This window comes from Coenobita brevimanus, chromosome 98 (assembly GCF_032717465.1).
Source record: "Coenobita brevimanus isolate Jiangsu-jjx chromosome 98, ASM3271746v2, whole genome shotgun sequence".
Classification (NCBI taxonomy): Eukaryota; Metazoa; Arthropoda; class Malacostraca; order Decapoda; family Coenobitidae; genus Coenobita; species Coenobita brevimanus.
The window spans coordinates 2,317,501-2,334,815 of NC_137051.1; the positions used below are offsets into that span (position 1 = coordinate 2,317,501).

General features: G+C 44.2%; 1 protein-coding gene across 1 annotated transcript in view; it reads left to right on the forward strand.

The window, feature by feature from the left end:
- Positions 1-17,315, forward strand: part of unc-13 (protein unc13 homolog) — a 205,044-nt gene that overhangs the window by 41,977 nt on the left and 145,752 nt on the right. The window contains exon 2 of the mRNA XM_080283857.1: positions 14,531-14,571. Within this exon, the coding sequence (XP_080139983.1) occupies positions 14,531-14,571 (41 nt within the window). The remainder of the gene's footprint in view (positions 1-14,530; positions 14,572-17,315) is intronic.

Sequence of the window (17,315 nt, forward strand, 5' to 3'; positions counted from 1 at the left end):
CAGTGGTGGTGAACTAACAGTGGTGATAGTGATAGTAGTGGTGATAGTGATAGTAGTGGTGATAGTGAAGGTGATAGTGGTAGTGGTGGTGATAGTGGTAGTGGTGGTGATAGTGGTAGTAGTGGTGATAGTGGTAGTGGTGGTGAACTAACAGGACTGGTGCTCCTTGCTGCGGCGGCCACACATTAAAGACGATAGTCAGCTGTCTGCCCTCCCCCTCCCACCCCTCCCCTCCCCTCCCCGTCTCCCCCATCTCCCCTCCCTGCCTCTCCCTCCCTCCCTTCCCTGCTTGTCTCTCCCCTTCCCGTCTCTCTCCCTGTCTCCCTCCTTCTCTGTCCTTCCCTTCCCCTCCCCTTCCTGTCTCTCCCAACCCTGCCTATCTCCCCTCCCCTCCCCTCCCCTCCATCCCTCGCCTATCTCTTGCCTCGCTCCCGACACTTGCCTTGCCCCTCCCTCCTCTCCCCATCCTCCTCCAAATCTCTCCCCCTCCCCCCAACTTCCCTTACCGTCCCCTCCTTACCTTACATTCCTTCCTCCTTCCCTCCCTCCCTGTGTCTCTTTTCCTCCATACATCCCATTCCCCCCTTCTTTCTCTATCTTCCCCCCCCACCCCCCGACTCCCTCCTCTACCTCCTGGCCTTTCGACCTCTCTCTCTCTCTCTCTCTCTCTCTCTCTCTCCATCCCACCACACATCCTCCCTCCCTTCCCTCTTTCTCCCCCTCAAATCTTTGCACCCATTCACTCCCTCCCCCCTTCTTGTGTCTCCCCTCCCTCCCTCCCTTCCTCCCCTTCAACACCTCTCTCTCTCTTCCTCCCTCCCTATCCATGTATCTCTCTCCCTTCCATCCCCTCGCTCCCACTTTCTCTGCTTCCCTCTCTCTCTCTCCCTCCCTCCCCTGTTTACCTCGTTGTCTCTGCCATCTCTCTCTCTCTCTCTCTCTCTCTCTCTCTCTCTCTCTCTCTCTCTCTCTCTCTCTCTCTCTCTCTCTCTTTGTTCCCATTCGCTTCCTTTCCCCTTTTATTTTTCCTCTCTTACCCCTTCTTCCTCCTTCCCATCATTCATCTGTATTTTCCTTCTGTTTCGTCCAGTTTCTTATTTAATGTCCGTTTTTTCGTTTCGTTCTTTTTTTGTTTTCTTTTTCACTTTTCTTACGTTTTCATTTCTTCCTTCCCTCCTCCCCTTCCTCCTTCCTTCCTTCTCTCCTTCCTTCCTTCCTTCCTCATTTCTCTTCTCCCCCTCCTCCTCTGTCAGTCTATCGAGCGGTTCATATTTCTAGCTTTCTCACTTTTTGTTTAATCTTTTTTTCATCCATTTATCACTCCATCGATCTTCCTTCCTTCCTTCCTTTCATTCATTCATTCATTCATTCAAGCGTTCTCTTTTAGCCCCCACCTTCCCTCCCTCCCTCCCTCCCTCCCTCCCTCCCTCCCTCCCTCCCATCTTTCCTCCTTCCTTTCTTGAGCTGTTCTTCCTCCTTTCCCTTTTCCTTCCTTCTTACCGTCTTGCCTTCTTTCTTCCCCTCATCTCTTTTCCTTCCAACCGTTCATCCATTTATCCATCCGTCTATCCTCCCTTCCTCCCCCCATGGTTCCTTCCTTCGTTCCATCTTTTCTTCCTTCCTTCCCTCCCTCCTTCCTTCCTTCCTCCCCTATAGAGGAGACCCACTCAGGACTTAACCACTGATTAGGCGATCATCCATCCGTCATTTGCAAGATTGTGATGATGGTGGTGGTGGTGGTGGTGGTAGTAGTGGTAGTTATGGTGATGGTTGTGGCGGTGGTGGTGGTAGTGGTGATGGTGGTGGTGGTGGTGGTAGTGGTAGTGTTTTTATGGTGGTGGTGGTGCTTCAGTGCATATGATTGTGGTGAAGGTGGTAGAATTAGTTTTGACAGTGGTAGTTACGGTAGTGGTTGGAGAGAGAGAGAGAGAATACGGAAATAATAAAGGCAATTCATATAGTGAAAACCAGAGTAAAATGAACATCAACTTCCTTACAAATGACATACAGAGGAAGTGAGTCCCCCCTCATTTTTCCCTCGTAGGTATAGAAAACGGAGTGCCCCATTGCAGCGGGATAAGTTCTTGTTTACATTACGCCGTCCAGTTTGTGGCAGGTTAATGCAGTTCGATAATTGGCTTTTTGTTTAGGAACGTGTGCTGATGTTGCTTCACTCGTCGTCGGAGTACTAATAGGAGGAGGAGGAGGAGTAGTTGTTGTTGTGATAGTAGTATTGTAGAGGAGGAGGATTGTTTCTGTCACCAAATATTATGTTAAAGTACTGTGCACATCGCTCCCACGACTGCTGCTGCCACAATCGTATCGTATCGTATGGTTTATAAGAGCTCCGATATACTTGCTTGTGTCAGCCTTGGCCACCTAATGGCAGCTTTCCACGCTGCTCGATCTCTGGCAGCCTCCCTGTTCACCTTATCCTTTAGTTCACGCTATGATAATAATAATAATAATAATAATAATAATAATAATAAAGAGAAGAAGAATTTATTATTATTATTATTATTATTATTATTATTATTATTATTACTCCTGCCACAAAAAATAACCCCACCTCATTATTCCTAATCACCAGAGGCATTATTCTCCTGACTAATTATCTGCCACTCTGATTAATCCGTGCCGTGTGCTAGTGCCTCCTAATTGCCCTCATTAGTCACACCCATAGACACTGGCCCGGAACTACGCCTAATGACACGCCTGGCTTTAATGACCTTGCTAATGGGCTGAAGGGGGGGGTGTTTTAATTAGTGTGTAGGTGTTTGGTTTTGGAATGGATGGTGATGGTGGTGGTGGTGGTGGTGGTGGTGATGATGCTGGTGATCATGATGATTTTTTCTTGTCGTTGTCAAAACCTATATCGTGAATAAACGGAGGTTACCAAGGCAGTCTCTCTCTCTCTCTCTCTCTCTCTCTCTCTCTCTCTCTCTCTCTCTCAAAATTATTACCTCACCCTTTCCTTACTCCTGCCTCGCCCTGCCTCCCATCTCCTCTTCCTTATCCTGCCTAACCCCTTCTTTGCCTCTCCCTGCCTCTCGCTTCCCTGCCTCACTTTTTGTTCCTGCTTTCCTCAGTTCATTTCCCTCTCCTGTCTCAAAATATTTCCTCTTGCTAAATGTAACTCTGTTCTCTCTCATATTTGTCTCTAATTTATCTTCACCCCTGCCTCATTTCTGCCTCACCACGCCCCTGCCTGCTTCTAACCCCTGCCTCATCTCTCCCTCACCCCACCCCCGCCTGATCTCTGCCTCACCCCACCCCTGCATCTCCCATGCCTCATCCCTCCCCTTCCTACTTCTCACCCCTGCCTCATCTCTGCCTCACCCCACTCCTGCCTCTCCCATGCCTCACCCCACCCTTGCCTGCTTTTCACCCTCTGCCTCTCTCCCTGCCTCACACATTCCTCTCATCCCAGCCTAACCCTTGTGTCACCTTTCCCTCGTACCCTCCTGTCTCTGATCTCTCTCTCTCTCTCTCTCTCTCTCTCTCTCTCTCTCTCTCTCTCAACGCGAGGTTCATTATGCATTGACAAATTGTGTGTGTGTGTGTGTGTGTGTGTGTGTGTGTGTGTGTGTGTGTGTGTAATTGATGAAACAGCATTGATCACTTGCTTAATAGTCTAGCGGAGTGATGGAGGAAGAGGAGGAGGAGGAGGAGGAAGAAAAAGAGGAAGAGATGGAAGAACATGAGGAGGAGGAGGAGGAAATGAAAAAGGATGATGATAGGAAAAAAATGTCTCTCTCTTACCGACACCCTTTCCTACCAACTCCTCCTCCCCAGCCTCCTACCAACTGCCTTTCCTACCTTTCTGTTGACGCGTTCTTCTCCCTCACTACCAACCTTACTTTTCTACCAACCCAAGTCCTTCCTGCCAACTCTCCTGCCTTCCTGCCAGCCCCAGTCTTGCCAATACCAATATTTTTTTCTGTGTAGCTTTCGAACTCACAATTTTTCCTACCAAACCAAACTGACACACTCTCCCATTTCCTACCACCAACCTCCCTCCTTCCTACCAACCCCCCCCCCTTCCTACCAACCTCCCTCCCCCCGTGCGTGCGAGCATACAAGAGGTGTGCATGTTGTGTTGGCAGTGATAAGAGAGTGTGTAGTGTTATCAGCACTCTACCACGCTTGCTGCAGGGCGAGAGAGAGAGAGAGAGAGAGAGAGGGAGGGGCGGGGGGAAGAAGGGAAGTAAACGAAGGAAGGAGGAGGAAGAATGAGGTAAACGAAGGAAGGAGGAGGAAGAATGAAATAGTAAAAGAAGGACGGATGGAGGAAGGAAGAAGGGAAGGAAGGTAGGGAGGAAGAAGGGAAGGAAGGTAGGGAGGAAGAAGGGAAGGAAGGAAGAAGGGAAGGAAGGTAGGGAGGACGAGAAGGAAAGAAGTAATGAATGATACTGCAAACACGAGACGACATTATGAATCTCTCTCTCTCTCTCTCTCTCTCTCTCTCATCATGGCTAATCCTCTCCCCTTTTTTTCTTCTTATTTCTTTCCCCACTATTTCGTATGTTCACTTGTTTCCTCCTCCTTTCCCACCTCTTCTTTTTCCTAGCTCTGTTTCCCTCCCCTTTCCCCCTCCCCCTCCTCCAGTTTCCCCTTTCTAAATTCCTCTTCACCCCTACAGTCCTCCTTTTGTCTCCTCTCTCCCTTCTCCCCAGCTCTCCCCTCTCCTTCTGTACTCTCTCCTTTCTCCCCTACTTTCCATTGTCTCCTCCCCTACTCTCCCTTCCTTCTCCCTCCTCTACTCTCCCCTCTCTCCCCCATCCCCTGCTCCTCCCTCCCTTACTCTTCTCCCGTCTCTCCCTAACTCTCCCCTCTCTCCCCTTTCACCCCTTCTCTCCCCTTTACCTGACCAGTTCCGCATTTATTGACTCAGGTGATGGAGTGCTAAGTGGAATGTCAAAGGCAGGTCTTCTGTCCCCCTGCCCTACCCTACCCTACCCTACTCCACCCTACCCTACCCTACCCTACCCTACCCTACCCTTTGCACCCTAGCCAGGCAATGACCCCATCTACTTCAAGTGATTATCATGCCAGAGTAATGAGTGAGTAAGGAGGGAAGTGGGTCATGAAATTACTTTAGCCCTTCCTTGATTAATAATGATAATGAAAATGAGTAACGTTGTTAGGTGGATAAGGAAAGGATGACTGACAGACATAGACATAGGCAAGCAGGCACACACACACACACACACACACACACACACACACACACACACACACACACACACACACACACACACACACACACACACCAATAAGCCAGTGCGCTCTCTTTGGCCAATAACAATTCAGTTAACCACTTCAGGCCTAGCACGTCTTTTTATTGTCTGTTCTTACGACCTCCACACAGTTTTATTAATTTTACGAGAAACTGTTTGCGATGGGCGGTAGTCTCGTCGGGTAAGGAAGCTCCCTAACACCTTTTCCTTGCCGATTTATTCCTGCTTGTGCCATTTTAATCATTACTTTTATTTATGCAATCTGTGTGGATAATAGAAAGGAGGAAATCTGACTCAAGGGACGAGTAAGGTGTAACATGCAGAATAAATCGCTTGGAAAGAGGTGTTAGTGAGCTTCCTTAACTTACGCTAAATGTGAGTTAATAAATCGTAATTAGGTAGCAATAACGATATATAAAATGACTTCCATAGGGCATATATCCAGAGTAAATCGCTTGAGAAGAGGTGTTAGGGAGCTTCCTTAACTGACGATAAATGTAAGTTAATAAAATCGTAAATAGGTAGAAATAACGAAATAAAATGGCTTCATCAGGGCATATAAATAAATAAATCAGTCAATAAATAAATAAATAAATAAATGATAAATGAAAACTTGGCTATGAAGATTACCCAATAGTGAGCAAGATGTGAGATAGCTTGACTCTCTCTCTCTCTCTCTTCTCTCTCTCTCTCTCTCTCATCATTGTAGAGAGAGAGGGAGAGAGAGTGAAAGGCGAGAGGAGGGAAGGGGGGAGGGGGAGTGAGAGAAGAAAGTGATTAGGACTGGGAATGAAAGTTGGTATATTGAGAGAGAGAGAGAGAGAGTCCTTGCATCAAGTTATTGTGTAAAATTTATTCATGTACTTTCTCTTGTATTTTTGCGATCTTGTTCTTGCATTGCGTATTTTGTAAATTCTTTGTCCAAGTATTCTTCACTTGTGATTGTTTTTGATTTTCTTGTATTTTTCGGTGTTGTATTTATGATATTGTATTTAGGGTACTGTATTTACGACGGTGTATTTACGGTATTTTATGCACACTATTGTATTTACGATATTGTATTTGCAGGTGTTACTGTATATTATTTTCTTGTATTTTGGATTTTGTATTTATGGTATTGTATTAGCTGGTGTTATTGTACTTAGAGTATTGTAGTAACGGTATTGTATTTGCTGGTGCTATTGTATTTAGAGTATTGGATTAACGGTATTGTATTTGCCGGTGCTATTGCATTTTTTCTTATATTTGTGGTGTTGTTAATTTTGTTTTCGGTAATTGTGGTAATTGTGTGGTGGTCGTTTTCCCTTCCTTCCCTGTTGACTTTTTCCGATACCTGCTATTGAGGCTGTGTGTGTGGTGGCGGGGCAGGGAAATTGCACTCCCCGCTTCCTGGATAATAGGGCTTTGCTGAATGTTGCCCAGATTGCACCATGTTGAAGAGGTTGTTGCAGATTATCCGTGGTTGCAGAGCTTGGAGGCTAACAAGTGTGGTTGGATAATAGAGGTTGCTGGTCAATTGATTGCCGGATAATAGAGGTTGCTTTGCCGGATAATGGGGGTTCAGTGGATGTTGCACTGATTTAATGGTGTTGCGCGGGTTGAGGGAAAATTGTAATGGTGAATAATAGGTGACTGGATAATAGATGTCTGGATAACCATTACCGTCTCAAACCTTCCTCCCTCAAATCACTCCCTCCCCATCCGTAGTTGCCTCCCCTCCCTTTAACCAACCCCCTTCCTTGCCTCGCCCCTTCATCATCTCTTCTCCTCATTCTCACCTCTCCCTATCCTCTCCCCTCTCCATCCTCCCGCCAACTCTCATCCTCAATCCCCACATTTTTCCCTCCCCAACCTTGCTATTGTCCAGTTCCTCTAACCAGTAATCCCTCCCCTTCCCTTCTCTCTCTTCTTTCTCTCCTGTCTGTCCCATACTCCTCCCCTCCTGCTTTCTCTTTCCTCCTCCTCTCTTTTTTTCTCTCTTTTCTCCCTCCCCTTTGTGTCCCTTCCTCCTCCCCTCCTCCTTTTTCTTCCCTCCTTCACTCTTTCTGTCTCTCCTCTCTCCGTTCTGTTTCACCCTTCCCTCCTCTTTCTCTTTTCCCCTCCCCCCCTTTTTTTTCCCTCTCTCCCTTTCTCTTCCTCCCAACCTTCATCCCCCCCTTCCCTTCGCCTTTCCTCACCCACTTCCCTTTCCACTCCTCCCCATTCTTTACTCCCCCCACCCCTCTTCTCCCCGCCTCTGCTCTTACCTCCCCAACTATCCCCTTCAGCTCTTCCCTTATTTCCTCCCTTTCCCTTCATCCTCCCCTCCCTCTCCAACTTCACCCCTAATACCTTTTCCTCTTTATGCTCACCCCCCCATCTCCCTTCCCTTTTCCCTCCCCTCCCCTCCCCTTCAGAGCAGAGTAAGGGGCAGAAGCAGAGGTGGCTGGAAATATATGAAAAGAGCAGCGGAGAGAGAGAGAGAGAGAGAGAGAGAGAGAGAGAGGAGGGGGGAGGGGGGCAGATAGACAGACGATCGGCAGACACATAGCTACAGATGGATAGATAGACAGATAGATACTGATCGATAGATGGATGGAAGGATGGATGGATATATAGATGAATGGATAGATCAGCAGACAGACAGACAGACAAGCGTACAGACACAGTAGATAGACAGATATATAGATAGATAATTTTAGTGTGAGTCAGGCAAGTGTGAGTGTTGAACAAAGCCGTTGAACAGGTCGCCAGTGTGTGAGTGAGAGAGAAACAGTGATGAACATTGAACAAGAGGGATTTTAATGGAAGTAGTGGGAGATTTTTTTTTTTTTTTTTTTTTTTTTTTTTGGTAGATTGGTGTGTGTGTGTGTGTGTGTGTGTGTGTGTGTGGTGCATTGAAGTCTACTGAAATGTAGTGTGGTATGTGGTGTGGTGTGTGTGGTGAAGTGTAGTGTAGTGGTGTGGTTTTTTGCATTATGGTGTGTAGGTGTGGTGTGTTAAAGTGAGGTGTGTGGTGTGCTGTGTTGAAATGTGGTGTGCTGTGTGTGTGGTGAAGTGTAGTTGTGTGGTGTGGTGTGTACAGTGAAGTGTAGTGATGTGGTGTGGTGTATTCTGGTATAGTGTGGCGTGGTGTAGTGCAGTGTGTTGAAGGCTGGTGAAATATTGTGTGGTGTGGTGCTTTGCAGAGTGGTGTGATGCGGTATCGTGAAGTTTAGTATGTCAACTGAGCTCAGGAACTATTATCATCATCATTCATCATCATCGCCACCACCACCACCACCACCACCACCACCACCACCACCACCACCACCACCACGTCCCACAGTATAATTAATGGCATTTCCACCATCAGAATAATAAAGTAAAACAGAAAAGTCAAGGGAAAAACTCCCATCACAGCATCATCCCAAGCCTCCTTTTCCTAGTATTATTTAAGAGGAAGGAAGGGGGCGGATACAGGAAGAGGAAACCACGGAAGTAGGGGAAACTGTCATTAAAGTACTCAGTTAAATGGCCCTTGCATCCACACACTCATCATTTAGGGGGTAAGAGAGAGAGAGAGAGAGAGGAAAGACTCAAAATCGTATACCACAGATGAAAAAACATTGAACGCAACAAGAATAAAAACAGGAAGAGGGTAGATGAAAGAAGCGAAAAGAAAAGAAAATATGGAAAAAAAATATAAAAGAATTCATATGAAAGGAAAATGTGAAAGAAAAAGTAGAAAAGCAAGAAAAGTGTAAAGGAGGAGAAGGAGGAGGACTGAAAGAATAGGGGAAGGTAAACGAAGAAAAGGAGGGGGAGAAGCAGGAAGACCACAAGAAGGAAAGAAAGGGAAGAGCATGAAAGTTAGAGAAAAAGACTGTAGAATGAAAGACAGTGGAATGAAAGATAAAGATGGTTAAATAAAATATGCTAGAAAGAAAGTTACTAGAATAAAAGACGGTAGAGAAAAAGATAGTAGAGAAAAAGATGGTACTGTATAATAAAATATGGTAGAGATAAAGGTAGTAGAATAAGAGATAGTAGAATAAAAGATAGTAAAGAAAAAGATAGTAGAATAAAAGATAGAAAGAGAACAATGGTCGTGTATTCCATCAGCTGGGGCGGATCCAGAGACCTTCCCCCTACATACGCTTTTAGTTCAATTGTGTAGCTCCGGCTGGGGAAATGACACGACAGCCCCCCCAGCCCGTACGCCTAGCCCTCGATTGCCCCTAGCCGCCGGGACGGTAGGGAAGGGACGGAGGAAGGTGGAGAGGGAGAAGGGAGGGATGGAGGAAGGTAGAGATGGAGAAGGGAGGGATGGAGGAAGGCAGAGATGGAGAAGGGAGGGATGGAGGAAGAGAGAGATGGAGAAGGGAGGGATGGAGGAAGGGAGAGATGGAGGAGTAGGGAGATTGACTGGTTAGATAGGGTAGGGACAGAGGAAGGTAGTAATGGAATAAGGTAAGGATGGAGGAAAATAGGGACGGAGGAGTGGGGAGATTGATTGGTTGGATATTAAATAGTGACGAAGGAGGAGGGAGGTTGATTGGTTAAATGGGGAATTGGGATGGAGGGGGAGTGAGGTTGACAGGGAGGGTAGGGATGGAGGAAGCCAGGGATGGAGGGGGAGGGAAGGTAATGGGATAGATGGGGAGTAGCGAGTGGATAGGATGGAATTTAGTAGGGTAAAGGATAGTAAGAGTTCGACGGGCCAGGTGAAGTTGGTTATTGGGTAGGCATGGATAGGGTGGCTGTGTAGGTAGAGAGTGTGTAGGATTGGGGTGGATAGGGTGGGATAGGGACACGTAGGTAGGATGAGGAGAAGGTGGTGTGAGAGATTGTGTGAGGTTGGGAGGTGAGAGAGAGAGAGAGAGAGAGAGAGAGAGAGAGAGAGAGAGGATGAACGAAGTGTGACAGAGTTGGAGAAATGTGAAGAGAGGTGGGGAAGGGTGAGGAAATGTGAGGAAGACTGAGGAAGTGTGGAAAAACATTACAGTTCTATCCCCAGTGGAGCCTTAAGGGTGAAAATAGCGTGGATTAGAACGTGTGGCCGACCTTAAGGCGTCCCTGGGGAGCCGTTGTGCCCACTTGTTGTGATGGGTTGGAGAGAGAGAGAGAGAGAGAGAGAGAGAGAGAGAGAGTTACCCTTACGAGGAATATTTTGACCTAACGAAAAAATCCAAGCTCCTGGAAAAAACACAACGCATCTTACGACATTGTAGTGGATCAGGTGTCATCTTAAGTCCACAAAATATTCAGGAAAAACTTACAAAACTATGAGAAATTTTAGAGAAGTTTAGATGCCTAATAAAAGTGTGTTTCTCTTTAGAAGGAAAATATAATGGCTGGATATGCGGTTTCTCTCTCCCTCTCTCTCTCTCTCTCTCTCTCTCACATACACACACACACACACACTTCTGCAAAACTCCGGGAAACTCTACGGTGCCTGCAACCCACATTTCACTGTATTATACAGTACAATTTTTACCACATACACACTATCCCACCATTCAGAACCACAACTACCATACTACCTACACACCTGTCTCTTAGTAATACACCTGTCTACCACATCTGCTACACCTCCTGCTACAACACATCTGCCTACGTCACCACAGACATATCCTCCACACTCACCTAGCTACCACACACACCTGCCTCAACCACTCTTCTGCCTACAACACCTCCGCCTTACCCGCGAATCCATCTACCACATTCAGTATTTACCTACCACAAACCCCCCACACATTTATACCTAATTATTATATATTTATCATTACCACCAAACATATCAGTAACTATTCCACAACCACACACACTTACCAACCACACACCAACTATTCTCAACCACACAGCCAGAACCACTTACCTCTATTACACAGCTACCTACCACATACTTATCCCTACCAAACGACTACCTTCCAAAGCCACACATTTGCCCACCACAAATTTGTCCCTACCACACACCTACCACACTTTGCCACAGTTGGTTGGAAAGAGTGAGGCTTGTCAATTCTGGTATGTCCATTTGACCTTTCCGAGTGGCACCCTCGTTGGGCGTTAAATATAATGGTACTTACTGTGTAGACGGTGAGAGAGAGAGAGAGAGAGAGAGAGAGAGAGAGAGAGAGAGAGAGAGAGAGAGAGAGAGAGAGTGTTAGGATCGCGTGTTCCGATAAAGAAAGTGAGACCGAAAGATTGTGTTATTTAAAGTTGGCTCTAACACGTCTTCTTTGTTCTTCTTGGCTTGAGAAAATATGAGGGCATACTTTACCGTCAGTGGACAAAGGCAGGCTGGAGAGAGAGAGAGAGAGAGAGAGGTGGATAATGTTGTCAGGCGTTGGTTGGACAATGTGGTTAGGAGGGGGAGAGAGAGAGAGAGAGAGAGAGAGAGAGAGAGAGAGAGAGAGAGAGAGAGAGACAGACAGACAGACAGAGATTAATAGGAATGAGGGAAACAAAGTTTAAAACTTAATGAGAGGAAGTGGACAAAGGAGACTTGTTATTGTGTCATAGTCTCTCTCTCTCTCTCTCTCTCTCTCTCTCTCTCCCTCTCATTGTGTATCGGTAAGTCTGTGTATGTTTTGTGTGTGTATGTCTATATGTCTCTTCCTCCTCCTCCTCCTCCTCCTAAAATAAAATCTTTATGGAGTTTCTGGACGCCTTGAAAATTGCATTATGCCAAAGGAGGAGGAGGAGGGCAGTGGGGGAGAGATAGGAGGGAGAGATGGAAGGGAAGAGAAGGGAGGGAGGGAGAGGAAGGTAAGGGAAAAGGAGAGAATAACAGAAAGGGAGGAGAGGGGAAGGGAAGAGATCAGACTGATGGAAGTAGAGGGGAGTGGAGGAAAAGATTAATGAATTTAAGGAAAAAGAAAGGAAGGAGAAAGAGAGGGGAAACTGAGGGAATGTTATAAGACAGTGGAATGAAAGTGAATGAGAGGGGAGGGATGGGAGCAGAGAGAAGAGGATGGCAGTGAAGAAGTGGAAAGGAAAGAGGGGTTAGGAATAGTGGGCATTTATATAAACAGAGAGAGAGAGAGAGAGAGAGAGAGAGGCAGCTTACACAACAAAGCGATAGACTCTCCTTTACAACATTGTACTGACCGTTCTGTCCCCCCCTCTCCCCCCTCCCCAGTACAAGTTAATACACACACCCCTACATCACCCTCTTCACCCCCCTCCATGTTGTAGGCCATGTAGTGGTGCCACGCGTGCTCTTTATGGCGGGGGGAAGGGGGGGAGGGGGAGTTGTGAGGCGATATTAGAGTGGGCGATGGTGTAAGAGAGGGTGTGGATGTATGTCATGTGTGTGTGTGTGTGTGTATGTGTGTGTGTGTGTGTGTAGTAGTAGTAGTAGTAGTAGTAAGTAGTAGGCCTTTTTTATCTTGAAGTGGAGCTAGGATTCCATAGGCTGAAACGTTATGTGAATGAGTGTGTGGCCCATTTTATAGCGCTCCTGTTGAATCTCGCCCTTTGGTATGTTTTGTGTTGTGGGGCGGCGCAGTCTGCTGGTGTGGGCGTGGCGTTGAAAATATAGGAAACGAATAAATGAAGCAGTATAGATTGATAACATTAACTGAATCTACTCCCAACAATAAATATCAGAGTAGAGTGGAAGGGCAGCGGTATATATGGACTGCCCTGCGTGTGAATGGTCTCGTCTCCTTTTATGTTCTCCGTGGTTCTGGTTCTGCCTAGCCGCATATTTTAGCTGAGAATTGGAGTTGGGATGATGATGATGATGATGATGATGGTTGTGGTGGTGGTAGTGGTGGTGTTAGTGTGATGATGATGATGATGATGGTGGTGGTGGTAATGATTGATTAATTACCATGACTGTAATAGCTGTGTAGGATTAAGTGTTACCAGTAATTTTTACCTCCCTTCCTACACCATCACCACGGCAAAAAAAAAAAAAAAAAACAGCAATATCTCCACCACCACCATAACCACCACCACCACCACCACCGTCAACAGCAACAACAACAACAACAACCCCAGTACACCATCCCCCACCAAAAAAAAAAAAAAAAAAAAAAAAAAAAAAAAAGACAGGAAATGACTAAACTACATTGTGTCCATTTTTCTGTCGTGTTGTTTTTTTGAGCAGCGGGTAATGAGCTTATTCCATTTACAAGTATGATCCAGCCCACTCCATTTGTCGGGGTGGTAGATAGATAGATAGGTAGATAGATAGATAGGTGGGTAGATAGATAGGTAGGTAAAGATTGTAGATGGATTGATTTAGTGATTGATGGACAGATACATGGTTGGATGGATGGGTGCGTGGATGGATGTAGGCTGATAGATAGGGTACAATTACTGATAGATAAATAGGTAGGTAGGTAGAATGTACAAGGAACTTAGGTAAAAGAGAAGTAAATTATTGAATGTGTTTGTTGGATGAATTTAGATAGGTAGGTAAGTAGGTAGGCAAGTAGGTAGGTAGGTAGGCAAGCAGGTAGGTAGGAAGGTTGGATGTCGTTAGGTGGAAAGTAAAAGGAAAATAACCAAATGAATAAGATAGATATGTAAGATAGATATAGGTGGGTAGATGAAAAAGTGTGAAAATTGAGAGAGAGAGAGAGAGAGAGAGAGAGAGAGAGAGAGAGAGAGAGTTGTAAGAAACGAGAGAAAGTTTAATTGGCGACTTGGTGACGACAGTTCGTTTTTGCCTCGTCAGTCAACGCCGACAAGACCTTATTTTTATTTATTTTTTATTTATATACTTTATTTTTATTTTGTGTGGATTATTTTTTTATTCATTTGTTTTTCCTTCCTCTGTTCTGTTATTGAAAAAAATATTTATTCGCTTTGTTTATTCATTGTTTTATCTACTCCTTTATTTTTATTGATGTATTTATTAATTTATTTTATTTATTTATATTTTTCTCCCTGCCCGGTGATGTATTTTTATTATATTCTGTTTCCCGACGATTTTATTCAGGTGAGGATTTTTTTTTTTCTTCTTCTATCGGGTTGTGTGTGTGTGTGTGTGTGTGTGTGTGTGTGTGTGTGTGTGTGTGTGTGTGTATCTCTGGACACTAGGTCACCTCGCATTGGGATGGGAAAGGAGGTCTGGATGATGATGATGATGATGATTTTTGTGTTATTACCTGGCATTGGAGATGGAGAGAGGGCAATTTTAGGCTAAGTTATAAGAGATATAATAATTTGTCAGCATAATTCCTCTCTCTGTCTCTCTCTCTCTCTCTCTCTCTCTCTCTCTCTCTCTCTCTCTCTCTCTCTCTCTCTCTCTTTCGCTCTCTCTCTCTCTCTAACATTGAATTAATTTGTCTTTTTTTCTCTCATTCTTGCAGCATGATCGGGGTGGACTCGATGGCGTTGTCACCAAGCTTATGTAAGTCACTCTGCCTTCGTTCACTCTTCACTTTCACTAGGGATAGAGTGCAGGATAGTTCACTCTTACTGTAGTCATTCTCTTACTCATATTGTAGTCACTCTCTTACTCTTATTGTAGTCACTCTCTTACATTTATTGTAGTCACTCTTTTACTCACTCTTACTGTAGTCACTCTTTTACTCACTCTTACTGTAGTCACTCTCGTACTCACTCTTACGGTAGTCACTCTTACTCTTACTGTAGTCATTCTTACTCACGCTTAACCTTGATGGAGGTTATTTTTCTACACTTTTCTAAACTGACTTTTTTTCGTCGTTTTCACTTTTTTTTGGAGTGCAGGATAACTCATTCTTACTGTAGTCACTCTTACTCACTCTTACACTCTTCCTTAGGTTTGAGTATTAGAGCAAGTTCCTCTTCTCGTACGCCGTCTTTGCTCTTAATTTGTCTTTATATTTTCCTGTTGTTTTTCTTTACTTTGTTTTTGAGTGCAGCTTAGGTCACTCTTTTCTTATTCATTCTCTCGTTAGTATGATGTAGTTGACCAAAATATTTTATACAGACACTCTCTCTCTCTCTCTCTCTCTCTCTCTCTCTCTCTCTCTCTCTTGTTTAACTTTTTTTTCCTCTTTTCACTACTTACTCTCATACTTACATTTAGAGTGAAAATTAGGTCACTCTTACACCCTTCCATAAGTCACATAATCCTTTCACCTTCATTCTCCTTTCTGTCATTTACTGTGCTCAGCGTGAGGTAAAACATTCTATTCTTTTCTGTTCACTCTTAGACTTTCACTGTGGATGAGAGTGGAAAGACATCCACTTTTCTCACATCACCCTTATTCAGAGTGAAAAACATCCACTTTCCTCCCTTCACACTTATTTAGAGTGAAAAAATCCACTTTTCTTTCTTCACACTTATTTAGTGAAAAAAATCCACTTTTCTCCCTTCACTCTTATTTAGAGTGAAAAAATCCACTTTTCTCCCGTCACACTCATTAAGAGTGAAAAATATCTTCCTTTCTCCCTTCACACTTATTTAGAGTGAAAAATATCCACTTTTCTCCCGTCACAGTTAAAAAAAAAATCCATTATTTTCCCTTCACACTTATTTAGTGAAAAATATCCACTTTTATCCCCCCACACTTATTTAGTGATAAAAATCCACTTGTCTCCCGTCACACTTATTTAGAGTGAAAAAAAAAAACACTTTTCTTCCTCCACATTTATTAAGAGTGAAAAATATTACTTTTCTCCCATCACACTTGCCTAGAGTAAAAGAATAAACATCCACTTCCCTCCCTTCACACTTATTCTCTCCGACAAGAAGAGTCTGTTTTCACCAGTTTGTTTGTTAGCAGGATTATTTTAAAACTTAAAGAGAGATTTGGACCAGATGTGGTGGGTAGATAGCCCATGTCCCGGGGAACCACCGATTAACCTTTGGGACCAATCCGGGTCGTATTACAGATTCTGGATCCGTAAAACACTTTTTGAGAAACCCAAATCAGTGATGAGAAAACCTGACCCATTATGAGGAGTGGTTTGGAAATTGCGTTGCCCTTGTCGGAGAGATGCCCACTATTGAGTGCCCCTCTAGTTTAGACTGAGATTGGTTCCGCCGTTCATTTTCACTCTTACACTCTCATGGTCGCCCAGAGTGAAGCGAAGTGCACTCTAAAAAAAACTTACAGCCTCCTCTTTTATACATTTAAATACATCTAAAGAGTGAGAGATGTCATCAGTTTTCACTCTTTTCACTCTTACACACGCAGGAAGGTCTAGAGTGAAGCCTTGAAGCAGGAGCCACTTATCATACACTCTTGCACTCTTGTTTTGGTGTGGTTTGGTAGGTACACTTTTACTTCGACTTATACTCTCTCTCTCTCTCTCTCTCTCTCTCTCTCTCTCTCTCTCACACACACACACACACACACACACACACACACACACACACGGTATAAAGTGCTAGTTAGACCGCTTTTGATTACTATTCCTTTCACTCTCACAACCTTACATCGAGTTGAAGTCAGTCTTGCACACCATGCACTCTCATACATAATCAGAGTGACTTCAGTCTTGCATTCCTTCCACTCTTACGTTATCAAGAGTGCATAGTTGATCCATCAGTTAAATATTCCATGCAGTCTGAAACACCTAAACCAGATCAACTCCCTTTTTACACTCTAACGTAGCCTAGAGTTCATTTTAGGTCGTTTTAACTTTCCTTTCACTCACAGACATTCAGACTATCTATACTATTATCACTTTCACTCACATACAAATTAGAGTACTGACTAGGTGGCATTTTTTTTTTATTTTTTTCACTGTCTTAATTCAGTAGCGATTTGTTTTGTAGGTAAACTTTTCATTCGTCTGTAGTTCTTTCATACAAGGATCAGGTTTCGGTCTGTCTGGGTAGGCTTTCAAATTTTTAGTTCAGTCTCTATATACAAGATTTAACTTTTCCTACTGTCTTTATCTGTATATAAGGTTTTCCATTGTCTGCTTTTTTTCTGTAGCTTAGAATAAATTTCCCAAACTTCTGTATCTCAAGAATTTTATATTTTCCTAATGTTAAGGTTTTTGCACTCCTGTCTTGTATTTTTTTTAACTTCTGGCTCTATATATAAGGTTTTGACTCTATTAGCGAAGTTATTTTTACATATTTTCCTCTCATTTATTTAGATTTTATGTCTTTCCATCTGTACATATAAGGTTGAAAATCCTATATATATAATA